The sequence below is a fragment of the Melozone crissalis genome, unplaced genomic scaffold, assembly GCF_028551555.1.
Source record: "Melozone crissalis strain CALT ecotype California unplaced genomic scaffold, PUWL_Pcris_2 ptg000195l_1, whole genome shotgun sequence".
Taxonomy (NCBI): Eukaryota; Metazoa; Chordata; class Aves; order Passeriformes; family Passerellidae; genus Melozone; species Melozone crissalis.
The window spans coordinates 759,118-785,291 of record NW_026535960.1 but is presented as its reverse complement, the minus strand read 5'-3'; the positions used below and the strand labels follow the sequence as shown (position 1 = coordinate 785,291).

Sequence of the window (26,174 nt, the reverse complement as noted above, 5' to 3'; positions counted from 1 at the left end):
GGGGGACATGGGACTGTGGGATTGGGGTCATGGAGCCTGAACAATAAGAGAGAGAACAGAACATTTCAGATCCCTTAAAGGTGATGGATAGGCCTTAAAGAAGAACTAGCAAAAAACCGTAATAGAATGCAAAATGTGTGCACATGAGAGCAAAGAGAAAGAGATAAAGGGAAGTCATGTGAGGGGTTTTTGGCAAGTTCTGTAACACAGAAGGAGCAGCAGTGTCTGCCATATGTGAAAGTTCAAGCTGAGGTCTTCTGCGATATTGGGGCAATCAGTGAAAACCACACTGAGAAAACTCATTTTTAGGACTCTCCAGTACCATAAAAGGATTTCCAGAAAGAGGCCGAAGTATGCAAATTATTTTTCAGAAATGTGAAGTTTCTGTACTAGGTGAGGGACACATTGTAATGAATGTTTGAAATTGTGGTGGATAAAGACCCTGTGGCAAAGTCCCCCGTGACCTGCAGGACCAGGAGAGATCCACTGTGAGTCTGAGCTGATAAAGAATTCCGGCTTTCTGATACCTGCAGTTCCATCAGGGAGTTTGCTCCAGCTGATTTCAGTATTGGGGCTGGAGGGACCCCTGGGGACTCTTGCGGGAGGCACGGGACTGAGGGATTGGGATTGCAGTGCTGGGGGGACACTGGGGGAGTCACAGGTCTGGGATTGGGGTAATGGGTGGCTCTGGGGGAAAATGAGGGGGGACACGGGATGGTGAGAGTGGGATTGGGGTGATGGAGGCTGAGAGACGCTGTGGGGGAAGGGAGTGATGCCTGGATTTGGGTTGATGTCCTGGGGTGACACCGAAGAAATTGGAGACTGGGAGTGGGATTGGGGTCTGGGGATGGGCCGAGGGGGACACTGGGGGGCTCAGGGCGTGGCCCCCAGGATTTGGGTCAGGGACCCCAGACATGCCCAGGGGCCTGCTGGCAAGAAGTGCCTCTCTATTTCCCTGGACTGACCCCACTTCCCTCCCCAATCCCTCACTGAGGAATCCTCCCTGTGTCTCCTCTGTGTCCCCTCTGTGTCCTCCAGTGTTCCACCCTCATCCCTGTGGCTTCTCCACTCTATGGCCCCCCTGGCGCAGACCCTGGCACTGCTGGCAATGACCGTGGCCACCACAGCTGTCAAGGTGGTAACCCTGGACATGGCCCAGGACTCTTTCGATGACCAGTACTGGGAGTGTGGTCCTGTCATGACTGAGGCATTTTCAGCCCTCAACCGTTCCGAATTTGATCAGAACCCTCTCTTTGCCCAGGCCTGGACTAAGGCCAGAGCCAAGTGGCAGAGTCTGGGGTCCCCCGTGTCCCCTCTGTCATCCCCAGCCCAGGCTGTCGCCCTCATGGCCTACACGATGAATGATCTCTACAAGAAGTTCAACACAGCTGTGCGTGTGGCTGGGCGCTCCCGCCAGGAATACCAGGACAAGTTCCACTTCAAAACACTGCATTTCCTGCTGACCCAGGCCCTGAAGACACTGAGGGTCACTCAGGGACCACAGTGTCACAACGTGTACCGAGGGGTGCATGGGGTCAGGTTCAAGGCAGAGCCTGGTGACATCGTCCGATTTGGTCAATTCACGTCGGCGTCACAGAGTGAAGAAGCCTCCCAGCAATTCGGGATGGACACGAGGTTCCAGGTGCACACGTGCTACGGCGCAGAAATCCGGGAATTCTCCAACTATCCTGGTGAGAAGGAAGTGCTGATCCCACCCTTTGAGACCTTCAAGGTCGTCAAAGTTTGCCAGGAAGAGGACAGTGCATGGATCCAGCTCTGGTCCAACGGGACCTTCAGCAAATACAACTGCGAGTGGCTTCAAGGTGACACCACAGGTGATAGCCTGGGGCAATGGGAACACTCACTGTGGCCATGGGGACACCATGATAAGGCACAGGGACAATGACACCCCCTGGGGGTTGGGGGACAGCAACACTCGGTGGGGGGGAGACCCCGTATACACTGCGGACACTCTTGACAGGGCACAGAGGGTGGGGAAAATCACTGAGCATTTGGGAACAGGGACAGCCCATGCTGGGGACACCAAGTTTGGAGACACGAATGTGGGCATGGGGACAGGAATGCCCATGACAGGGAACAGGGATGGGGACTCCCAGTTCTGGGAGGGAACACAGACTGGGATACCCCTGCCATGGGACAACAGGGACAGGGAAAGAGATAAGGACCCCCTGTGCCTACCCAGTCCCACTCTGCCGCATCCCTGTGGGGATGGGCCCTGTGTGCTGGATGTGGGTGGGTCACGGACACTCCCTGGCACTCCCTGAACCTCTGTCCCCCCTATGGCACCTCTGACTCCTCCTGACCCCGGTCACTGCTAAGCCCACCATGACACCCCTGACCTCCCTGGCCTCCGTACCCCGCCATGCCCCCCACAACACCCTGTCACCTGTTAATTCATGGCCCCATCGCACCAGTCACCCCTAACACCCCATTATGTCCGTCCCCATCCCCCTCCCTCCCCACATGGTCCCCCTGACCCTGCTCTCTGTCCCCCAGGTGGAAGCATCCCCAGGGCCCCTTTCCATGTCAGCAGACTCCTCCTGGCCACCACAGCTCTTACAGTGGCAACAGGGATCCTCTGAGCCATGAGGCCACAAAGGTCACTGTGTTCACTGTGGTCACTGTGGCTACCAACGTCACTGTTGTCACTGTGGCTACCACAATCACCAAAGCCACCAGGATGACCAGAGAAACAAGACCACCAAGGCTACCAAGGCCACCATGGCCACCACTGCCACTATGGCCTTGGCCTTGGCAGCTACTGCCACCATGAGGTAACTCCAGCCATCACAGGCACTCTGGACACCATGGTCTGTATGACCATCAAGGCCGCTGTGAACACCAAGACTCCCTGACCCACCAGAGCCACTCTGACCACTGTGCACATCAGGGCCATTGTGCAAAGGAATTCTATTAAAAATTTCTATCAAAACAGCTTCATTAAATAATTCTGTCAAAGCCAGCAAAAAGAGACAATTCTTATGCAGGGCTCAATGTCAGTCCTCACACCAACACTCGTGGGAACACCTCTTTCTCTCAGCCTTGAGGAGGATCCCTGGCAAGCATCCTCTTCCCAAGGGAGGATCATCACATACATTTCATTTCAAGCAGGAACAGGGGAGAGGAATCCCTGTCTGAGAGGGGACTGGACATTCCCAGAGTCAGTTGATAGATGGCCAGGCCCTGCTTTGGTCTTTTAGCCTCAGTTGTCAATTCGGGGTTGGTGATTTGGGCTGGTTTTGGCCCAATTCAGAACCCAAATCAGCAGCAGACCTCTCTCAGTGCAGCCATGATGGCCACAAATGGGGCATTGTCCCTTGGGCACATTCCAGGCAGAGCATCCTGCCACATCCTGCACTTCTGGGGGACCTTAAAGGCTGGGATTTGGGAGGTTCAACAGGGCAAGGGCAGGTTCTGTCCCTGGGGAGGCACAGTCCCCATTGCCAGTCCAGGCTGGAGGGGGCCTGCTGGAGCAGTTCTGGAGAAGGACCTGGGGGTGCTGGTGGGTGACCAGTGGAGCTGGCTGTGTGGCCTGGGGCAAGAAGGGATTCAGGGGGTATCAGGAAGAGCAGGACCAGGAAGTCAGGGAGTGTTCATGCCCCTCTGCCTTGCCCAGGGAGGCACATCAGAAGTGCCATGTCCAACTCTGCCCAGTGCTGTGTCCAGGTCTGGGCTGCTCTGGACCCAATCCTGGTCTCAGGTATGATGCTGCCTGAGCTGGGAGGTTGGGCCAGGTGCCCACTGTGGGTCCTTCCTGCCTGACCCATTCTGGGATTTGGGGATTCTGGCAGTTGCAATTCAGGAATTGTCCACCGGAGGGCAGCAGCGAGCGTGGGAAACCAGCGGAAATCACCTCACCTCACCTTACCTCACCTCACCTCACCTCACCTCACCTCACCTCACCTCACTTCACTTCACTTCACCTCCAGTCAAGTTACAAGAAATTATCCACCAACACATGGCAAAGAAGGTTTGAATGGCAGACTTTGGGAAAGCCAGGTTTGGCTGATGCAACACTGGGGGTATAAAAGATGAAGCCACCATTTTGTGGATGAGCCACTGGCAGTCCCTTTGTTGTGTTGTTGAGGTCTAATAAACCTTTAAAATTTGAAAGTGAGCAGTTATTTCTCACAGTCACCATGGTCTCCACGATCACCATGGCCAGCATGACCCCCAGAAAAATGTGTCCTCCAAGGCCACCGCTGCCATTTTCCCTGGAGGAAAAAAAGGGAAAAAAGGGAGAAGAGTGAATGAAGAGAACAGGAAAACCAAAACTCTTCCCCACACTCTCTCTCCCCGAACATCTCCCTGACTGTCCTAACTTTTCTGGAAATTCATTCATTTGCATTCTTGCCCAAAATCTGAGTTTTCCCACATACTCAGGATTTAATCACAAGCAAATTCTATTTCGGCACCACAATTAATTCAGCTCTGAAAGGAATATGAGAAAAGTGTCATTACAAACAGATTGTGTAAATCTGGTGGTTGGCAGGGCCAAGGACTTGTAGATAAGGAAGTTACCAGAGAAACTATCAGTTTCAGAAAATGTTCTTCATTGACACGGACTGCTGCTCAGCCAAGGTCTTGTTGAATTCCTGAACTTCAGGAAGAACAAAGACTTAACAGGCTTATCAATTTTAGTCTCCCCATCCAGGGTGAAATTAAAGCTCATTTTAATTGTCATGTGTCTGTGTTAAAGAAAGGAGGGGTCTATAGAGAGGGGAACGTGCAGTGGCTGGGTTAGGAAGTCTACTCTTTCCAAATACCTCAGGCAATGGAGAAAGGGAGTAGAAGATATGGCCAGTAAATTGGGATAAAAAGGAGGCTGCATCATCCAGGAACTTGAGACACCCCATGGGGAAATTCCCCATGGCATATTCCTTTGCTCTTGAACAAAATTACAGGACTCTTCTGTCTCCTTTCTGAAAGGAAACCTCTGGCAAGGTGAATATTTCTACTTAAAAGGTAGATAGCAAGATGTTCTACCTGAATCCTAAGCGGTGTGCTTAGCTGCAGCCAGAGTCTCAGCCACAAAATGGCAGTTCTACCTTTTATGCCCCTGGTGTTGCATCAGCCAAATACATATCCATAAGTAGTCATATACATACAAAAAATTTCCTTCTATATCCCTAGCCCCTCCAGGGCCTGGTCTGCCAACTGACTCTCCCTTGCTGTCCATTGGTGGAGACCTTCCTGCAGTTTGATTGGAGGTGAGGTTTTGTCATGCCATGCCTCCAGAGCAACAGGCTTTGCCTTTCCCGACTGCCCCATGCAAGGGGCACAGGTAAACGTCCTCCCTCCACATTTTCCTAACAGCCCTGATAACCAGGGCCATCTGGTGGCAGCATTACAAAGTGGGAAAATGGACTATGGAGGGAACAGAGTGTGTCTGAAAAACAAACCACAATAACATAACTGTAAATTAACAAAATTTCCCTTAATGTATACACAATATTCATCCCTTAATTGTGAGAGCAAATCACCATGTTACCCATCTATACCAAAGTTGTGGCTGCCCCACTCCTGGAAGAGTCAAAGGTCAGACTGCACAGGTTGTAGAGCAACCTGGCCCAGGGCAAGATGTCCCTGCCCATGGAAGGGCTGGCACTGGATGGGCTGTAAGGTTGCTCCATTGCAAACCATTGCAGAGCCCCCGGGGCCGGGATGGAGCGGGGCGGGCGCTCGGTAGCACCAGCAGCTCGTCCTGCCACTTGCTGCTGGACCCTGGTACTGCACAGTGCCACTGATTTTGCCATGCTTGCTGCTGCCCTCCGGTGGACAATTCCCAAACCGCAACTGCCAGAATCCCCAAATCCCAGCATGAGTCAGGCTGGAAGGACCCAGAGTGGGCACCTGGCCCAACCACCCAGCCCAGGCAGCATCCTCCCTGAGACCAGAGTTTTGTCCAGAGCAGCCCAGAACTGGATGGAGCACTGGGCAGAGTTGTACATGGCACACCTGATGTGCCTCCCTGGGCAAGGCAGAGGGACACGAACACTCCCTGACCTCCCGACCCTGCTCTTTCTGGTGCCCCATGGATCCCTCCTGGTCCCAGGACAGTTGGCCAGTTATGCTGGTCACCCACCAGCACCCCCACGTCCTTCTCCAGAGCTGCTCCAGCTGATCATCCCCATCTGGGATTGACACTGGGGACTGTCTCTCCCCAGGGACAGGACCTGCTCTTGCCCTCTTGAACCTCCCAGTTTCCAGCCTTTAAGGTCCCCTTGAAGTGCAGGATATGGCAGGATGCTTTGCCTGGAATCTGGACAAGGGATAATTGGCCCATTTGTGGCCTCGGGACTGCAATGGGAGGGGTCTTGTACTGATATTGGTGTTGAATTTGGTGAAAATCAGCCCAAATCACCACCCTGACGTCACAACTAGGGTGAAGCACCAGAGCTTGGCCTGGCCATCCATTAACTGACCCTGGGAATGTCCAGTTGCATCTCAGACAGAGATCCCTCTCCCCTATTCCTGCTCGGAATGAAATGTATGAGAGGTTCCTTGTCTGGGAAGGGGATGCTCCCCAAGGATTCTCCTCTAGGTTGAGAGAAAGAGACATTCCCACAAGTGTTGTTGTGGTGAGTGACATCGAGCCCTTGCCACTTTTGGCTGGCCGTCACAGATTTATTTAATGGAATTGTTTTGATTGAATTATTTAATAGAATTGCTTTGCACAGTGGCCTTGGTGGCCGCACTGACCAGAGCAGCAATGGTATCCTTGTGGCTGAGGGTGTCTTGGTGATCAGGTGTTCACAGTGGCCTTCGTGGTTACAGTGAGCATGGTGGGCAGAGAGGCTGTGGTGGCCTTAGTAGCTTTGGGGGTCTTATTTCCATAGGATTCTTGGTGATGGTGCTGATAGAGGTGGCCACAGCAATGACAGTGACCTTGGCATCCATGGTGGCCATGGTTGCCACAGTCACCACAGTCACCACAGTGACCTCAGTGGCCTTGCCAGCCTTGTGACTCAGGGGATCCTGAAGGTAACTTCCAGATATGTGGGGTGAGGAGTTCTCTGAGGTGGAAGGAGGCTCTGGGGATGCTCCAGGACATGCTCCTGGGGATGCTTCTGGGGAAGAAAGAGGGGGGTCAGGGGGACCATGAAAGGAGTAAGGAGGTCAGGGACAGTCATAATGGTATGTCAGGGGTGACAAGATAGCTGGGGACCATGAGGCAACAGGTGACGAGGTTTTGGGGGCTGTGGGGTAGGGGGGCCAGGGGTGTAAGAGATTTCATGGTGGGCTTAGCAGTGACAGGGGTTAGGGGGACTCATGGAGTGCCATAGGGGTGGCAGGGGGTGACAGGGCTTCAGGGAATGCTATGGGGCTCCTGGCCCACACATGTACAGCACACAGGGCCCATCCCCACAGCACTGCATTTGGTATGGAGGGACAGGGTCAGTATGGGGATGTCCCTGTCGCTGTCTCTGTCTCTGTCTCTGTCTCTGTCTCTGTCTCTGTCTCTGTCTCTGTCCTTGTCCCTAGCCTTTCCTGGCAGGAATATCCCTGTCCCCTCCCAGCTGAGGGGTTCCCCTCCCAGTGTCCTGTCATGGGTGTTCCTGTCCCCATGCCCACAATGGGTGTTCCTAGACGTGGTGTCCCCATCATGGGGTGTCCCTCACCCCAAACTCTCAGTGTGTGCCCTATAGCTGGCAGTGAGTGTCCCCAAACCCTCTGTCCTGTCATGTGTGCCCCCAGCCAACAGTGGCTGTACCCAAGACTGGGTGTACCTGTCCCCACACAGTCAGTGGGCATTCCCTGCACTGGCTATCCCAGTGTTTCTCTCCAGCTCTGGGTGTCCTTGTCCACCCACACAGTGTGGGTGCCCCTGTACTCCTGTCCCTCATCCCCAGCGAGTGTCATGTTCCTCTGAGCCTTGTCATGGGGGTCGCCATGCCCACAGTGAGTGTCTGCATCCCCCCAGGGTGTCCCCGGTGCTGTCACCTCACAGCAATGCGCAGTTGTATTTGCTGAAGGTCCCGATGGAGCGGAGCCAGATCCATGTCCTCTTCCCATCCCAGATGACTTGGGTGACCTGAAAGGTTTCATATGGCGGGATCAGCACCTCTCGGTTGCTAGGATCATAGGAAAAAGCCTGAATGTCCGCACCATGACACGTGTGGAGCTGGAGAATTGTGTCGGTCCCGTAATGCTGGGCAACTTCTTTGCTCGGTGATGTCGATGTGAATTGACCAAACCGGACCATCTGGCCTTGCTGTGCCTGGAACTGGACATCACGCACACCCCGGTACACCTGGTGACACTGCCCGTTCTGAGCCTGCCTCAGTGTCACCAGAGCCTGGGTAAGCAGGAAATGCAGCATTTTGAAGTGGAAGTTGTTCTGGTATTCCTGGCGGGAGCGTCCGGCCACATGCACTGCCGCGTTGAACTCCTTGTACAGGTACTTCATTGTGTAGGCCATGACAGCAACGGCCTGGGCTGGAGAAGCCAGAGGGGACACATGGGAGCCCCTCTTGCGCCACTCAGCCTCGGCCTTCATCCAGGTCTTGGCAAAGAGAGGATTCTTCTGAAACTCAAATTTGTAGAGTGCTGGCAATGCCTTGGTCATGGCAGGGCCGCAGCCCCGGTACTGGTCATCGAAGGAGTCCCTGGCCATGTCCATGGGCACCACCTTGATGGCCACGGTGGCCACGGTCACTACCAGCAGTGCCAGGATGCGAGCCAGGAGGGCCATGGCGGTGAGAGGCCACTAGGAGTTGGGTGGGACACTGGGGGACAAAGAGGGACACACTGAGGGGACAATAAGAGCACACAGGGTTACATGGGAAGGGTTCTTCTATGAGAGGCTGAGGAAGGAAACTGGGGTAAGCCTAGAGCAGGGCTAGAGGGGGACTGCAGGTCAGAACACCTGTGGATGCATCCTGCAATGCTGATCCCAAATCCTGGGGTCATTCCAGAACTCCACAGTGTCCTTCAGACCTCCAGGATGACAATCCCACTCTCATGGTCCTATATCCCCAACCAGTGGTTTCCCCCTAATGACTGCCAGGATCTTAAACCACATTCAGAGGTAACTCCCTGTTCCCCCAGCAGTGACCTCCTGAATCCCATTTCCGTGACCCTTCCAGTGTCGTTTCTGTGCCAACTAGCCCAATAACCCTACTCCCAGCCCAGTATCCCTTACCCCCTTGTGTTACCCCAGACCCTCTGCAGTTCCCCAGCCCAAACCCTGGGAACAATCCCTGACATCCCCACGGTCCCCTCAGTGCTCCACCAACCCACAGTTCTAATCTCAGTCCTGTGTTTACCCTTCCAGTGTCACCCCAATGCTCCCCTGGAACTCATTCCTGATACCACAACTCTTTAGACCACTTGTGACCCCAGGGCCCTCAGGAACCTCATCCAAATTCCTAAAGCCACTCCCTCACACACCCCAGTGTGCCTCTCAGCCCTCTCCCACACACCAGTCAAGCTCCCAGTCCCATGACACTTTTGGTGTCACCCCAGGACCCCAACCCAAATCTGGGGATCAACCCCTGTCTCCAAAACCTCTGGCTGGAGCCCCCCAAGACCCCACTCTGTGATCCCAGTCATGTGTCCCTCCCTCATGTGTCCCCAGTGTCCCCCATCCCCTGATACCAAAATCGGCTGGAGTGAAATCCCTGATGGAGCTGGAGGTAGCAGAAAGCTGGAATTCTTGATCAGCTCGGACTCACAGCAGATCTCTCCTGGTCCTGCAGCTCAGGGGGGACATTGCCATGGGGTATTTATCCACCAGAACTATAAATATTCATTACAATCAGCTTCTTATCTCATACAGAAACAGCATTTTCTTAAGAAATAATTTGCATGCCTCCACCTTTCTCTGGAAGTTCTTTCATTGTACTGGAAGGCCATAAAAATGGGGTCTCTGGGGGCCATTTTCACTGAGTGCCCCAATATGCCAGATGACCTCACCTGGAATATTTGCTTTGAACAGGTGCTGATCCTCCTGTGTTGCCAAAAAATCCTCACTGCAGTTCCTTCATCTGTTCCACCATGGGCTCCAGCCACGTTCATCCTTCATCCTCCATCCATTTTCATCCTTTTCATGCTTTTGCCAGTCAGTCTTTAAACTCTATCCAGTGCCTTCAGGGAAATTGAAACTTTCTATTTTGTTTCTATCAACTGAGACTTCAGGTGACCTGTGTGGTGCTTTTCCAAACAACTCAATCAGACACGATTGGGCCAGGTCAATGTGGGCTGTAGCAGCAACTGTTCTCCTAATCCAAGAAATCTGGGAAATCCAATTTGGGACAAAACATTGTGGTACATACTCTGCTCACCGTAACTGCAAGAAGATGTGGAACAAGAGGAGGAACTCGATGTGTTACAAAAAGCTCCAGAATTCTCAATGAGAAAAAGAGCAAACATAGGAACTCACTTGCCATCTGCTTTGAGCATTGCTCATGCCCACGGAGCCATTTGGAAAGAAAAAAGTCAAATAACAACACATCGATCTCTGATTAAATATGAAGAACAAATATTGTCACTCCTTGATAACATTCAGCTGCCCAAAGGAGTGGCTGTACTACATTCCAGCGCACACCAGCTTGGGGATTGACAAATATCTGTGGGTAAATAGATTTGCAATAAAGTTATATGAGAGGTTCTGCGACAAAGCATCCTGGTGTTAATTCCTGAGAAAGGAATTTCAGCCCCAGAGGTGAGGCCTGGATAGAGTTTGACAGATTGAAAATTGGCTGCTTATCCAAAAGCCCACAATAAAGAAGGTGGTTGCTCCTAGTCGCCTCCACGTTCATGCTGCATATCCACACTTTTACATCCGTTTCTTGCTTTAGTCAGTCAGTCTTTAAACTCTACCCAGAGCCTTTAGGAGAACTGAAACTTCATTTTCTTTCTCCTCTTTTGCCTCCCCTGTGATGGTGATTGCAGGGGTCTTAGGATGAGGGAAGAGATGAGGATCTGACTCCATGTTTCAGAATGCTTGATTTATTATTTTATTATATATATTCTATTAAAATGATACTAAAAGAATAGATACTAAAAGGATTTCATCAGAAGGCTAGCTAAGAATAGAAAAAGAAGGAATGATAACAAAGGCTTGTGGCTTGGACAGAGAGTCTGAGCCAGCTGACTGTGATTGGCCATTAATTAGAAACAACCACATGAGACCAATCACAGATGCACCTGTTGCATTCCACAGCAGCAGAAAATCATTGTTTACATTTTCACAGAATCACAGAATCACAGAAATTCAAGGCTGGAAGAGACCTATAAGATCATCAAGTCCAACCCATGTTCTAACTATTCAACTAGATCATGGCAGCAAGTGCCACATCCAGTCTTTTTTTGAACTCCTCGAGGGATGATGACTCCACCACCTCACTGGGTAGATGATTCCAGTATCTGACCACTCTTTCTGTAAAATACTTCCTTCTTAATTCTAACTTGCATCTCCCTTGACGCAGCTTGAGACTGTGTCCTCTTGTTCTATCTGTTGTTGCCCGGAGAAAGAGACCGACCCCCAACTCACCACAGCCACCCTTCAGGAAGTTGTAGAGAGTGATGAGGTCGCCCCTTAGTCCCCTTTTCTCCAGGCTAAACAACCCCAGCTCCCTCAGTCGTTCTTCATATGGCTTGCGCTCCAAGCCCCTTACCAGCCTCGTTGCCCTCCTCTGGACACGCTCAAGCAACTCAACATCCCTCCTAAAGTGAGGGGCCCAGAACTGGATGCAATACTCCAGGTGAGGCCTCACCAGTGCCGAGTACAGGGGAGGAATGACCTCCCTGCTCCTGCTGGCCACACCATTCCTGATACTGGCCAGGATGCCATTGGCCTTCTTGGTCACCTGGGCACACTGCTGGCTCATGTTCAACCGACTGTCAACCAGCACCCCCAGGTCCCTTTCCATCTGAGCACTGTCCAGCCACACCGTCCCCAGCTTATATCGGTGCAGGGGGTTATTGTGGCCAAAGTGCAGGACTCGGCACTTGGACTTATTGAAGTTCATCCCGTTTGATTCTGCCCATGCATCCAACCATTCCAAATCTTTCTGCAGAGCCCTACGTCCCTCTAGCAGATCTACACACATTCCCAATTTAGTATCATCAGCAAATTTACTAATAAAAGACTCTAAGCCCTCATCCATGTCGTCAATAAAAATATTGAACAGAACTGGTCCCAACACAGACCCCTGAGGGACACCACTGGTGACTGGTCGCCAGCTGGATGCAGCACCATTCACCACCACTCTCTGGGCCCGGCCATCCAGCCAGTTCTGAATCCAGCAAAGGGTATTCCTGTCCAGACCACGGCCTGCGAGTTTGTCTAGGAGTAAGCTATGGGAGACAGTGTCTGAGGCCTCAGCTTCTCAGGAGAAAAAATTGTAAGGAAAGGATTTTACAGAAAATATCATGGCTACAACCCCCCCTCAACACTCCAATCCTGCTCCCATTCTCCCACTGTCCCACATGCCCCAAGTTCCCCCCAGTCCCTCTCCCAGCTGCTCACTGAGTTGCTGCCACACCTCAATTGGTGTCCCCTATCAAATGACATCCCTCTAGGCAACTTGAGCATGTAGGTGGTCTCTTGGAGGAGTGGTTGGGAAGTCACCTGGGTGACTTCCCCGGCCTTGTTGGTGTGACAGGAGAACTTCTGGACCCCCCAAGAAGGGATTCCCCAACACCAGGAGATACCTGAGCCCATGTTGGCATGGTAGCTCAGAAATTCCATTTGCCAGTTATCATTGCCACCATTTTAATGAAGAGATGGGACTACTCTTGGGCTAAGAAGGATTTATTGCTCAGATAACCATCAGTCTCAGAAGCCATGGGATTTTAGAGGAGCAGACAGTCAGCCATAACACAAAGTAGTCACAAGTTCTTTGTTGAAGACACTATATAACTTTCTAATCCAATGGACCGTTATTTTGCTTTTCTAACCTATCACCGTAACTCACTTCCAATGCACTGCAGATGTTTTTACCCAATTGGCTTCTAACTCATGTGCATGCCTTTACTTCTATTATAACTCATAAACTCTTCACTTACTGTATTCAATCACATTTCTGTACTATAGACCCTTCACCATCTTACACAATACAGTTTCTTACTTACTTAAGGCATATTCTTACTCACAACTTTAGAAACATAAATTTAGGATTTTTCTACCAAATGCCTGTGTACTTTATTCTTATATCAATTCAAGCTCCTGGGGGGCACTGGGGACACTTGAGGGAGGGACATGGGACTGGGATTGCAGACTGGGGCCACGGGGGGCTCCAGCATGACATTGTGGAGACAGGGGTTGATTCCCAGATTTGGGTTGTGGTCCAGGGGTTACTCCAAAAGTGTCACAGGACTGGGAGCTTGACTGGGGTTTAGGAGAGGTCTGAGGAGGAGTCTGGGATGGGTGAGAGAGTGACTTTGGGAATTTGGCTGAGGTTCCTGAAGGCCCTGGGGTCACAAGTGGTCTAAAGAGTTGTGGTAGCAGGAATGAGTTCCTGGGGAGCACTAGGGGGACATCAGAAGGCTGAACACAGGACTGGGATTTGGACTGGAGAGTGGTGGAGCACTGAGGGGACCGTGGGGATGTCAGGGATTGTTCCCAGGGTTTGGGCTGGGGAGCTGCAGAGGGGCTGGGGTGACACTAGGGGGGAAGGGACAAGGGACTGGGACTGTGGTTGTGGGGCTAGTGGGCAAAGGGATAACACTGGGGAGCACACAAAAGTCAGGTCAAGGGGGCGCAGTGTTGAAGTGGGATTGTGTTCATTGGAGACACTGCTGGGCCAGGCTCAGCTCTGCTGATTCACCCTCAGTTGTCAATTTGGGGTTGGGGATTTGAGCTGGTTTTAGCCCAATTCAGAAACAAAATCAGCACAAGACCTCTCTCAATGCTGCCCTGATGGCCACAAATAGGGCATTGTCCCTTGGTCACATCCAGGCAAAGCATTCTACCACATCCTGCACTTCAGGGTACCTTAAAGGCTGGAAACTGGGATGTTCAAGAGGGCAAGGGCAGGTCCTGTCCCTGGGGAGGGACAGTAACCAGTGCCATCCCTGGCTGGTGGCACCTGCTGTAGCAGTACTGGAGATGGACCTGGGAGTGCTGGTGGCTGACTAGTGAAGCTGACTGTGTGGCCTGGGGCCCGGAGGGATCCAGGGGGCATCAGGAAGAGCAGGGCCAGGAGGTCAGGGAGTGATTGTGCCCCTCTGCCCTGCCCAGGGAGGCACTTCAGGAGTGCTGTGTCCAGCTCTGCCCAGTGCCATGTCCTGTTCTGGACTGCTCTGGACTCAATCCTGTGCTCAGGGATGACGCTGCCTGAGCTGGGAGGTTGGGCCAGGTGCCCTCTCTTAGTACGTCCAGCCTGACCCATTCTGGGATTTGGGGATTCTGGCAGTTGTGGTTTGGGAATTTTCCACAGGAGGGCAGCAGCGAGCGGCAGGAAATCAGCAGCCTTGCGCATGTGCTGCCTCCAACTGCAGTTCCGTGTGCCAACAGCAGGCGGCAGCACGAGCTGCTGGTGCTGCCGAGCACGCGCCCCGCCCCATCCTTGCCCCGGGGGCTCTGCAATGGTTTGGGATGGAGCGACCTTAAAGCCCATCTGGTGCCAGCCCTGCCATGGGCAGGGACATCTTCTCTTGAGCTGGGCTGCTCCAGGCCCTGCCCAGCCTGGCCTTCAATGCTTCCAGGAGTGGGACAGCCACAGCTTTGGTATACATGGGTGACATGATGATTTGCTCTCACAATTAAGGGATGAATATTGTTTGTACCTTAAGAGAAGTTTTGTCGATTTATGGGTATGTTATGGTGGTTTGTTTTTCAGACACACTTTGTTCTCCCCATAGTTCCCTTTCCCCCTTCTCTATTGTTCCCACTATAGGGCCCTGGTTGTCCAGGTTGTCAGGGTCATGTGGAGGGAGGGTGTGTACCTGTGCCCCTTGCAAGGGGCAGTTGGGAAAGGGCCAAGCCTGTTGCTGGGGAGGCGTGGCATGACAACACCTCACCTCCAATCCGACTTAAGGAAGGTCTCCACCAATGGACAGCATGGAAGAGGCAACTGGCAGACTCTGGGAGGGGCGAGTGATATAGAAGGAAAATTTTTGTATATGTATCACTGCTTATGAATGTGTATTTGGCTGATGCAACACCAGGGTTATAAAAGCCAGAGCCACCATTTTGTGGATGAGACTCTGGCTGCAGCTAAGCACACTAGTTAGGATTCAAGTGGAACAACAATTTTGCTATCAAACATTTGAGCAGAAAAATTCACCTTGCCAGAGGTTTACTTGCACAAAGGAGACAGAAGTGTCCTGAATTTTTATTCATGAATAAAGGGAGAGGCCATGGGGAATTTTGTCATGAGGTCTCCCAAATGGCTGGACAATGCAGCCTCCTTTTTATCCCAATTTCCTGGCCATATCTCCCACTCCTCTTTCCCATTGGCAGAGGTATTTGGAAGGTTCAGACTTCCCAATCCACCTACTGAATGTCCCTCTACGCACCCTGCCCTTCTGTAAAACATACACGTGAACATTGAATTGAGCTTTAATTCCACCCTGGGTGGGGGAAAAAAATATTCATAAGCCTGTTAAGTCTTTTTTTTTCTTCTCAAAGTTCAGGAATTTGGCAGGACCTTGACTGAGCAGCAGTCCGTGTCAATGAGAATCATTTTCTGAAACTGATAGTTTCTCTGGTAACTTCCTTCTCTACAAGTCCCTGGCCCTATCTACCACCAGCTCCACACAATCTGTTTGTGAAGAAACATTCATCTTATTCCTTTCAGGGTTGAATTAATTGTGGTGCAGAAATAGAGTTTGGTTGTGTTTAAATCCTGAATATGTGGGAAAGCACAGAATTTGGTCAAGAATGCAAATGAATGAATTTCCAAAGAAGTAAAGGGCAGTCAGAGAGATGGGGGAGAAAGGGTGGGGAAGATTTTTGTTTTTCTTCTTCCCTTCCTCTACTCTTTTCCCTTTCTTCCCTTTTCCTCCAGGGAAAATAGCACTGGTGGCCTTGGTGAACACATTTTTCTGGGGGTCATGGTGGCCATGGTGATCATGGAGACCATGGTGATTGTGAGAAACAACTGCTCACTTTAAACTATTAAAGGTTTATTAAATACCAACAAACACAACAAAGGAACTGAATAAAGAAAAAAGGCAGCACTGGCTTCCAGACACTCATCCACAAAATGGCGTCTTCGCCTTTTAGATCCCCAGTGTTGTGTCAGCTAACCCTGGCTCTCCCAAAGTCTGCCATTTAACCCTTCTTCACTGTCATTTGGTGGAGACCTTCTGGCAACTCAACTGGAGGTGAGGTGAGGTGAGGTGAGGTGAGGTGAGGTGAGGTGAGGTGAGGCATGCCAGGCCTCGCCAGCAACAGTCTTTCCCCATTCCCAGCTTCCCCATGCAAGGGGCACAGGTACATGTCTGGCCTCCACATGTCCCTGACAACCCTGACAACCCCGTCATCGGTGGGAACAACACAGAGGGGGGAAAGGGGACAGTGGGGAGAAGAGAGGATGTCCAAACAACAAACTACAATAACATAGCCGTACAACAAGAAAACTTCTCTTAACATACAGACGAGATTCATCTCTTAATTAGAAGAGTCAATCATTATATTGCCAATCTATACCAAAACTATGGCATCCCCACTCCAGAAAGGGTTGAAGGCCAGGCTGGGGGGGCCCTGGAGAAGCCCAGCCCAGGGGAAGATGTCCCTGCCAGTGCCTGGGCCGGCACCAGATGGGCTTTAATGTTGCTCGATCCCAAACCATTGCAGAGCCCACGAGGCCGGGATGGGGCAGGGCAGGCACTGGGCAGCGCCAGCAGCTCGTGCTGCAGCCTGCTGTTGGCACCTGGAATTCCTGCTCTCACTGCTGTCCTCCTGTGGACAATTCCCAAACCACAATTGCCAGAATCCCCAAATCCCAGAATGGGTCAGGCTGGAAGGACCCAGAATGGGCACCTTTCCCAGAATGGCCCAACCTCCCAGCTCAGGTGACATTATCCTTGAGCATGGAATTGGGTCCAGAGCAGGACATAACAAGACATGGCAATGGGCGGAGCTGGACACAGCACTAGATGGAAATGGACACGGCACTGCTGATATGCCTCCCTGGGAAGGGCAGAGGGGCATGGTCACTCCCTCACCTCCTGGTCCTGCTCTTCCTGATGCCCCCTAGATCCCTCCTGGTCCCAGGACACCGAGCCAGCTCCATTGGTCACCCACCAGCACCCCCACGTCCTTCTCCAGAGCTGATCCAGCAGGTCCCCCCTGCCGGGACTGCTGACTGAGGTCTGTCCCTCCCCAGGGACAGGACCTGCCCTTGCCCTCCTGAACTTGCCAATTTTCAGCCTTTAAGGTTCCCCTGAACTGCAAGATGTGGCAGGATGCTCTGCTTGCAATGTGGCCAATGGACAATGCCCCATTTGTGGCCGTCAGGGCAGCATTGAGAGAGGTTTTGTGCTGATTTTGTTTCTGAATTGGGCTAAAACCAGCCAAGATCACCAACCTTGAATTGACAACTGAGGGTGAAGCAGCAGAGCTGGTCTTGGCCGTTCATCACCCGAACTTGGGAATGTCCAGTCCCTACTCAGGCAGGGATTCCTCTCCCATATTCCCCCTTGGAATGAAATGTGTGTGAGGTTCATGCCCTTGGATGGGGATGCTCCCCAAGAGAGAAGGTTGTCTGAAAGATACTTTCCCACAAGTGTTATTCTGGGGAGTGACCTCGAGCCCTGCTTAAGAATTGTGACATTTTGCTGGCTGTGACAGATTTATTGAATAGAATAATTTTGATAGAATTATTTAATAGAATGGCTTTTCACAATGGCCTTGATGGCCATCCTGGCCAGGCTGGCTGTGGTAGCCTTGTGGCTGAGGGACTCTTGATGATCATGGTGGCCATGGTTCCCACAGTGACCACAGTGAATTCGGTGGCCTTGGTGGTCTCGTGGTTCAGAGGATCCTGGTGGCCACTGCCAAGGCTGTGTTGGCCAGGAGGCATCCTCTGAAGTGAAAGGTGGCCATGTGGATGCTCCCACCTGGGAGAAAAAGAAGGACATCAGGGGGAACATGTGAGAAATCAGAGGATCAGGAACAGCCATAGTGGGGTGTTGGGTGTGGCAGGTTATATGGGAGCCCTGAGGTGGCAGGTGACACGGTGTCAAACAGATCATAGGGTTGTTAGGGGCCAGGGTTGTCCAAGGATCATGGTGGGCTTAGGGGTGACAGGGGTCAGGGGCTGCCATGGGGTTGACAGGGGCTGACAGGGGTTCAGAGAGGGAGTACCAGGGAGGATCCTGGCCCCACCTGCATTCAGCACACAGGGCCTGTCTCAACAGCACTGCCTTTGGTGTGGAGGGACGGGATCAGTACAGGGGGGTCCCTGTCTCTGTCCCTGTCCACCCCTGGCAGTGGTGTTCCTGTCCCTGTCTCTCCCCAGATGTGGGGATCTCCATCCCTGTGCCCTGTCATGGGCCTTCTTATCCACATGCCCGCAATCAGTGTCACCAGAATTGGTGTGCCCAGCATGGGGTGTCCTGATCCCCAAACTCTTAGTGAGTGTCCCCACTCCCTGTGCCCTTTCATGGGTGTCCCCTGTCCACAGTTGCTGTCCCCAGCACTGGGTGTCGCTGTGCCCCCACCTACGGTGAGTGTCCACAAGACTAGGTATCCCGGTCCTTGTCCCCAGCTGTGGATGTCCTTGTCCCCCCACTCACAGTGAATGGCCCTGTCCCCCATCCGTAGTGAATGTCATTGTCCCCTGTGCCTTATTATGGGTGTCTCCATCACCCCAGGCTGTCCCTTGTGCCATCACCTCACAGCAATGCGCAGTTGTATTTGCTGTAGGTCCCGGAGGATCGGAGAGTGATCCATGCTCTCTTCCCATTCTGGGTGACTTTGGTGACCTCAAAGGTTTCGTATGGAGGGATCAGCACCTCTCGGTTGCTCAGATAGAAGGAAAAAGCCTGGATGTCCACGCCGTGGCACGTTTGAACCTCAAATATGGTATCTGTTCCATACTTCTGGGCAACCTCTTTGCTCAGTGATGTCGATGTGAATTGACCAAACCGGACCTTCTGACCACGCCGTGCCTGGAACCGGACATCATGCACGCCCCGGAACACCTGGCGACACTGCCCATTCTGAGCCTGCCTCAGTTTCACCAGAGCCTGGGTAAGCAGGAAATGCAGCATTTTGAAGTGGAAGTTGTTCTGGTATTCCTGGAGGGAGTGTCCAGCCGTACGCACGGCTGCGTTGAAATCCTTGTAAATGTCCTTTGTTGAGTAGGCCATGACAGCAACGGCCTGGGCTGGAGATGCCAGAGGGGACACATGGGAGCCCCGCTTGCGCCACTCAGCCTCGGCCTTCACCCAGGTCTTGGCAAAGAGAGGATTCTTCTGAAACTCAAATTTGTAGAGTGCTGGTAATGCCTTGGTCATGGCAGGGCCGCAGCCCCGGTACTGGTCATCGAAGGAGTCCTGGGCCATGTCCATGGGCACCACCTTGATGGCCACGGTGGCCACGGCCATTGCCAGCAGTGCCAGGGTGTGAGCCAGGAGGGCCATGGCGGTGAGAGGCCACTAGGAGTTGGGTGGGACACTGGGGGACAAAGAGGGACACACTGAGGGGACAATAAGAGCACTCAGGGTTACATGGGAAGTGTTCCTCTATGAGGGGCTGAGGAGGGCAAATGGGGTCAGTCTGGAGCAGGGCTAGAGGGGCAGCTCAGGCCAGAAGACCTGAGGACACATCCTGGAATCCTGATCCCAAATTCTGGGGTCATTCCAGAAGTCCACAGTGTCCCTCAGAACCCCAGGACATCAATTCCACTCCCATGGTCCCATGTCCCCAACCACTGGTTTCCCCCTAATGACCCCCAGGAACTTGATCCAAATTCTGAAGTAACTCCCTGTTGCCCCAGTAGTGAATTCCTGAATCCCATTTCTGTGACCCTTCAAGTGTTGTCTCTGTGCCCACTAGCCCCACAACCCCACTCCCAGTCCCATTTCACTTCCCGCCTGGTGTCACTCCAGCTCTCTGCAGTTCCCCAGGTCAAATCCTGGGAACAATCCCTGACATCCCCAGGGTCACCTCAGTGCTTCACCAACTCCCAGTCTGAATCCCAGTCCTGTGTTTGGCCTTCTGATATCCCCCCAATGCTCCCCAGGAACTCATTCCTGCTACCATATCTCTTTAGACCACTTGTGACCCCAGGGCCCTCAGGAACCTCACCCAAATTCCCAAAGCCACCCCCTAACACACCCCAGCATCCCCCTCAGCCCTCTCCTAAACCTCAGTCACACTCCCTGTCTCATGACACTTTTGGTGTCACCCCAGGACCCCAAATCTGGGGATCAACCCTTGTTTCCACAATGTCATGCTGGAGCCCCCCATGGCCCAACTCTGCAACCCCAGTCCTGTGTCCTTCCCTCCTGCCTCCCCAGTGTCCCCCACCACCTGATACCGAAATCAGCCGCAGTGAGATCCCTGATGGAACTGGAAGTAGCAGAAAGCCGGAATTCGTGATCAGCTCGGACTCACAGCAGATCTCTCCTGGTCCTGCAGCTCAGGGGGGACATTGCCATGGGGTATTTATCCACCAGAACTATAAATATTCATTACAATCAGCTTCTTATCTCATACAGAAACAGCATTTTCTTAAGAAATAATTTGCATGCCTCCACCTTTCTCTGGAAGTTCTTTCATTGTACTGGAAGGCCATAAAAATGGGGTCTCTGGGGGCCATTTTCACTGAGTGCTCCAATATGCCAGATGACATCACCTGGAATATTTGCTTTGAACAGGTGCTGATCATTCTGTAACTTCGGCAAGTTACAGGACTTGCCAGAAAAATCCTCACTGGACTTCCCTTTACATATGGGTTTCTCTATGGGCTCCAGCCGTGTTCATCCTTCATCCTCCATCCATTTTCATCCTTTTCATGCTTTTGCCAGTCAGTCTTTAAACTCTATCCAGTGCCTTCAGGGAAACTGAAACTTTCTATTTTGTTTCTATCAACTGAGACTTCAGGTGACCTGTGTGGTGCTTTTCCAAACAACTCAATCAGACACGATTGGCCCAGGTCAATGTGGGCTGTAGCTGCAACTGCTCTCCTCATCCAAGAAATCCGGGAAATCCAATTTGGGACAAAAGTTTGTGGTATACACTCTGCTCATCGTAACTGCAAGAAGATGTGGAACAAGGGGCAGAGCTCGATATGTTACATAGAGCTCCAGAACTCTCAGTGAGAAAAAGAGCAAACATTGGAACTCAGTTGCCATCTGCTTAGAACATTGCTCATGCCCATGGAGCCATTTGGGAAGAAGGAAGTTGTTTATCAGCACACCAATCTCTGATTAAATATAAAGAACAAATATTGATCCTTCTTGATTCCATTCAGCTGCCCAGAGAAGTGGCCGCACTACATTCCAGGGTGCACCAGCTGGGGGGTTGACAAGTATCTGTGGGTAAATAGATTTGTAATAAAGCTGCACAAGAGGTTCTGCGACAAAGCATACTGGTGTTAATTCCTGAGAAAGGAATTTCAGCCCCAGAGGTGAGGCCTGGATAGAGTTGGGCAGATTGAAAATTGGCTGCTTATCTAAAAGCCCAGTATAAAGAGGGTGGTTACTCCACGTCACCTCCACATTTATTCTGCATATCCACACTTTTACATCCTTTTCTTGCTTTTGACAATCAGGCATTAAACTCTACCCAGCACCTTCAGGGGAACTGAAACTTTCTATTCTTTCTGTTATTTCTCACTGCCCCAGCACCCTAATCCTGCACCCACCATCCCACAAGCCCATGGCTGTCTCCTGTGCTGTCACCTCGCAGCAATGGCTCCGTGGGCATGAGCAATGCTCAAAGCAGATAGCAAGTGAGTTCCTATGCTTGTTAATTTTCTCACTTCCAATTCCAGAGCTCTTTGTAACATATCGAGCTCTGCCCCTTGTTCCACATCTTCTTGCAGTTACGATGAGCAGACTGTATACCACAAACTTTTGTCCCAAATTGGATTTCCCAGATTTCTTGGATTAGGAGAACAGTTGCTGCTACAGCCCACATTGACCTGGGCCAATCGTGGCTGATTGAGTTGTCTGGAAAAGCACCACACAGGTCACCTGAAGTCTCAGTTGATAGAAATAAAATAGAAGGTTTCAGTTTCCCCGAAGGCACTGCATAGAGCCTAAAGACTGACTGATAAAAGCATGGAAAGGATGAAAAGGATGAAAATGAAGGATGAACTTGGCTGGAGCCCATGGAAAAACAGGTAAAGGGAACTCCAGTGAGGGGTTTTTGGCAACAAAGAATGATCAGCACCTGTTCAAAGCAAATATTCCAGGTGATGTCATCTGGCATATTGGAGCACTCAGTGAAAATGGCCCCCAGAGACCCCATTTTTATGGCCTTCCAGTACAATGAAAGAACTTCCAGAGAAAGGTGGAGGCATGCAAATTATTTCTGGAGAAAGTGCTGTTTCTGTATGAGATAAGAAGCTGATTGCAATGAATATTTATAATTGTGGTGGATAAATACCCCATGGCAATGTCCCCCCTGAGCTGCAGGACCAGGAGAGATCTGCTGTGAGTCTGAGCTGATCACGAATTCCGGCTTTCTGCTACTTCCAGTTCCATCAGGGATTTCACTTCGGCTGATTTCGGCATCAGGTGGTGGGGGACACTGGGGAGGCAGGAGGGAGGGGCACAGGACTGGGGTTGCAGACTGGGGCCTTGGGGGGCTCCAGCATGACATTGTGGAGACAGGGGTTGATCCCCAGATTTGGGTTGGGGTCCTGGGGTGACACCAAAAGTGTCATGAGACAGGGAGTGTGACTGAGGTTTAGGAGAGGGCTGAGGGGGATGCTGGGGTGTGTTAGGGGGTGGCTTTGGGAATTTGGGTGAGGTTGCTGAGGGGCCTGGGTCACAAATGGTCTAAAGAGTTGTGGTAGCAGGAATGAGTTCCTGGGGAGCATTGGGGGGGCATCAGAAGGCTGAACAAAGCACTGAGATTCGGACTGGAGAGTGGTGGAGCACTGAGGGGACTGTGGGGATGTCAGGGATTGTTCCCAGGGTTTGGGCTGGGGAGCTGCAGAGGGGCTGGGGTGATACTACGGAGGAAGGGACACGGGACTGTGAGTGCGGTTGTCGGGTTTGTGGGCATAGGAATGACACTGGGGGGGGACACAAAATTCAGGTATAGGGGGTGCATTGTTGGAGTGGGACTGGGGTCTTGCAGGGACAATGCTGGGGGAACAGAAAGTTACGCCAGAATTTGGGTCAAGTTCCTGGGGGTCATTAGGAGAACACTAGTTGTAGGGGACATGGGACCTTGGCAGTGAGATTGATGTCCTGGGTTTCTGAGGGATACTGGGGATTCCAGGAATAATCTCAGGATTTGGGATCAGCATTGCAGGATGTGTCCTCAGGTCTTCTGGCCTGAGCTGCCTCTCAACCCTGCTCCAGGTGGACCCCAGTTCCCATCCACAGTCCCTCATAGAGGAACATTTCCCATGTACCCCAGTGCCACCTAAGTGTCTCCTTTGTGTGTCCATCTTTGTCTTCCAGTTTCCCACACTGGTCTTGGTGGACATTTGCTGCCATGGTCCCCCTGGCTCACATCTTGTCAATGCTGGCAATGACTGTGGCCGCCACAGCCATCAAGGTGGTGCCCCTGGACATGGCCCAGGACTCCTTCGATGACCAGTACCGGGGCTGTGGGCCTGCCATGACCAAGGCATTGCCAGCCCTCTACAAATTTGAGTTTCAGAAGAATCCTCTCTTTGCCAAGACCTGGGTGAAGGCCGAGGCTGAGTGGCGCAAGAGGGGCTCCCAAGTGTCCCCTCTGGCGTCTCCAGGCCAGGCCGTTGCTGTCATGGCCTACACAATGAAGGACATTTACAAGGACTTCAATGCAGCCGTACACGTGGCCGGACGCTCCTGCCAGGAATACCGGAACAACTTCCACTTCAAAATGCTGCATTTCCTGCTTACCCAGGCTCTGGTGAAACTGAGGCAGGCTCAGAATGGGCAGTGTCGCCAGGTGTTCCGGGGTGTGCGTGATGTCCGGTTCCAGGCGCGGCAAGGCCAGAGGGTCCGGTTTGGTCAATTCACATCGACGTCTCCACGTAAAGAGATTGCTCTGCACTTTGGGACAGACACGATATTCCAAGTGCAGACGTGCCATGGTGTGGACATCCGGCAGTTCTCCATGTATCCAACAGAGGAAGAGGTGCTGATCCCGCCATTTGAGACCTTTCAGGTCACCAAAGTCATCTGGGATGGGAAGAGGACATGGATCTGGCTCCGCTCCGTCGGGACCTTCAGCAAATACAACTGCGCATTGCTGTGAGGTGACAGCACCGGGGACACCCTGGGGGGATGCGGACACTCACTGTGGGCATGGGGACTCCCATGATAAGGCTCAGAGGAACATGACACTCACTGGGGATGGGGGACAGGAGTACAGGGGCACCCACACTGTGTGGGTGGACAAGGACACCCACAACTGGGGAGAAACACTGGGATACCCAGTGCTGGCGACGCCCACTGACAGTGTGGGGACAGGTACACCCAGTCCTGGGGACAGCCACTGTTGGCTGCGGACACGCATGACAGGACAGAGGGTTTGGGGACACTCACTGCCAGCTATGGGGCACACACTGAGAGTTTGGGGTCAGGGACATCCATGACGGGGACACCAAGTCTGGGAACACCCATTCTGGGCATGGGGAAAGGAACGCCCATGACAGGGCACTGGGAGGGGAACCCCTCAGCTGGGAGGGGACAGGGACAGGGATATTCCTGCCAGGAAAGGCCAGGGACAGAGACAGAGAAAGCGACAGAGACAGAGACAGAGACAGAGACAGAGACAGAGAAATCCCCATACTCACCCTGTCCCTCCATACCAGATGCAGTGCTGTGGGGATGGGCCCTGTGTGCTGTACATGGGTGGGCCAGGAGCCCCATAGCATTCCCTGAAGCCCTGTCACCCCCTGCCACCCCTATGGCACTCCATGAGTCCCCCTAACCCCTGTCACTGCTAAGCCCACCATGAAATCTCTTACACCCCTGGCCCCCCTACCCCACAGCCCCCAAAACCTCGTCACCTGTCGCCTCATGGTCCCCAGCTATCTTGTCACCCCTGACATACCATTATGACTGTCCCTGACCTTACTCCTTCCCTGGTCCCCCTGAGCACCCTCTTTTTTTCCCAGGAGCATCCCCTGGAGCATCCCCAGAGCCCCCTTCCACCTCAGAGATCTCCTCCTCACCCCACATCCCTGGAAGTTGCCACCAGGATCCTCTGAGCCACAAGGCTGGCAAGGCCACTGAGGTCACTGTGGTGACTGTGGTGACTGTGGCAACCATGGCCACCATGGATGCCAAGGTCACTGTCATTGTTGTGGCCACCACAATCAGCAAGGTCACCAAGACTCCCATGGAAATAAGACCCCCAAAGTTACTAAGGCCACCACAGCCACTCTGGCCCCCATGACCACTATAAACCACCAGGGCCACTGTGACCACCACGATCACTATAACCACCACAGCCACTCTGGCCACCATGCTCACTGTAAACACCAAGGACAGTGTGACCACCATGATCACCGAGACTCCCTGAGCCACAAGGATACCACAGCCACTGTGACCACTATGACCACCAAGGCCTTTGTTCAAAGGAATTCTATTAAATAATGCTATCAAAAACAATTCCATTAAATAAATCTGTCACAGCCAGCCAAAAGTGATTATTCTTAAGCAGGACTTGATGTCATTCCCCACAACAACACTCACGAGAATTTCTTTCTCTCAGCCTCAAGGAGGATCCTTGGGGAGCATCCCCTTCCTAAAAGAGGAACCTCAAAGACATTTCATTTCCAGCAAAAATAGGGGAGAGGAATCCCTGTCTGAGAGGGGACTGGACATTCCCCGGGTGAGCTGATGAATGGCCAGGCCCAGCTCTGGTGCTTCAGCATCAGTTGTCAATTCAGAGTTGGTGATTTGGGCTGGTTTTAGCCCAATTCAGCACCAAAATCAGCACCAGACTCCTCCCAATCCAGCCCTGATGGCAACAAATGGGGCATTGATTCTTGGTCACATTCCAGGAAGAGCATGCTACCACATCCTGGAGACCTTAAAGGCTGGAAATTGGAAGGCTGAAGAGGGCAAGGGCA

The 26,174-nt window shown here is 52.3% G+C and overlaps 4 protein-coding genes across 4 annotated transcripts; 2 read left to right on the top strand and 2 right to left on the bottom strand.

Annotated features, from left to right (window-relative positions):
- Positions 1-1,072: 1,072 nt before the first annotated feature.
- On the top strand, positions 1,073-7,979 carry LOC128949079 (erythroblast NAD(P)(+)--arginine ADP-ribosyltransferase-like; the record flags this gene model as incomplete). Its single annotated transcript, XM_054293882.1, has 3 exons — positions 1,073-1,823; positions 4,136-4,190; positions 7,949-7,979. Coding segments are annotated over exons 1-3 (837 nt in total), but the record flags the coding sequence as incomplete, so codon positions are not given.
- Positions 7,980-7,981: 2 nt separating this feature from the next.
- Positions 7,982-8,716, bottom strand: LOC128949078 (erythroblast NAD(P)(+)--arginine ADP-ribosyltransferase-like; the record flags this gene model as incomplete). Its single annotated transcript, XM_054293881.1, has 1 exon — positions 7,982-8,716. A coding segment is annotated over exon 1 (735 nt), but the record flags the coding sequence as incomplete, so codon positions are not given.
- Positions 8,717-18,813: 10,097 nt separating this feature from the next.
- Positions 18,814-19,563, bottom strand: LOC128949077 (NAD(P)(+)--arginine ADP-ribosyltransferase 2-like). The gene has a single exon (XM_054293880.1). It carries the CDS (start codon positions 19,561-19,563, stop codon positions 18,814-18,816), a length of 750 nt encoding a protein of 249 aa, XP_054149855.1.
- Positions 19,564-23,599: 4,036 nt separating this feature from the next.
- Positions 23,600-24,349, top strand: LOC128949076 (NAD(P)(+)--arginine ADP-ribosyltransferase 2-like). The gene has a single exon (XM_054293879.1). It carries the CDS (start codon positions 23,600-23,602, stop codon positions 24,347-24,349), a length of 750 nt encoding a protein of 249 aa, XP_054149854.1.
- Positions 24,350-26,174: the final 1,825 nt, after the last annotated feature.

What these genes read in the sequence shown, in the direction of transcription:
- LOC128949076 (XM_054293879.1), top strand. Translation starts at nt 23,600, where the DNA reads ATGGTCCCCCTGGCTCACATCTTGTCAATGCTGGCAATGACTGTGGCC.
- LOC128949077 (XM_054293880.1), bottom strand. Translation starts at nt 19,563, where the DNA reads ATGGCCCTCCTGGCTCACACCCTGGCACTGCTGGCAATGGCCGTGGCC.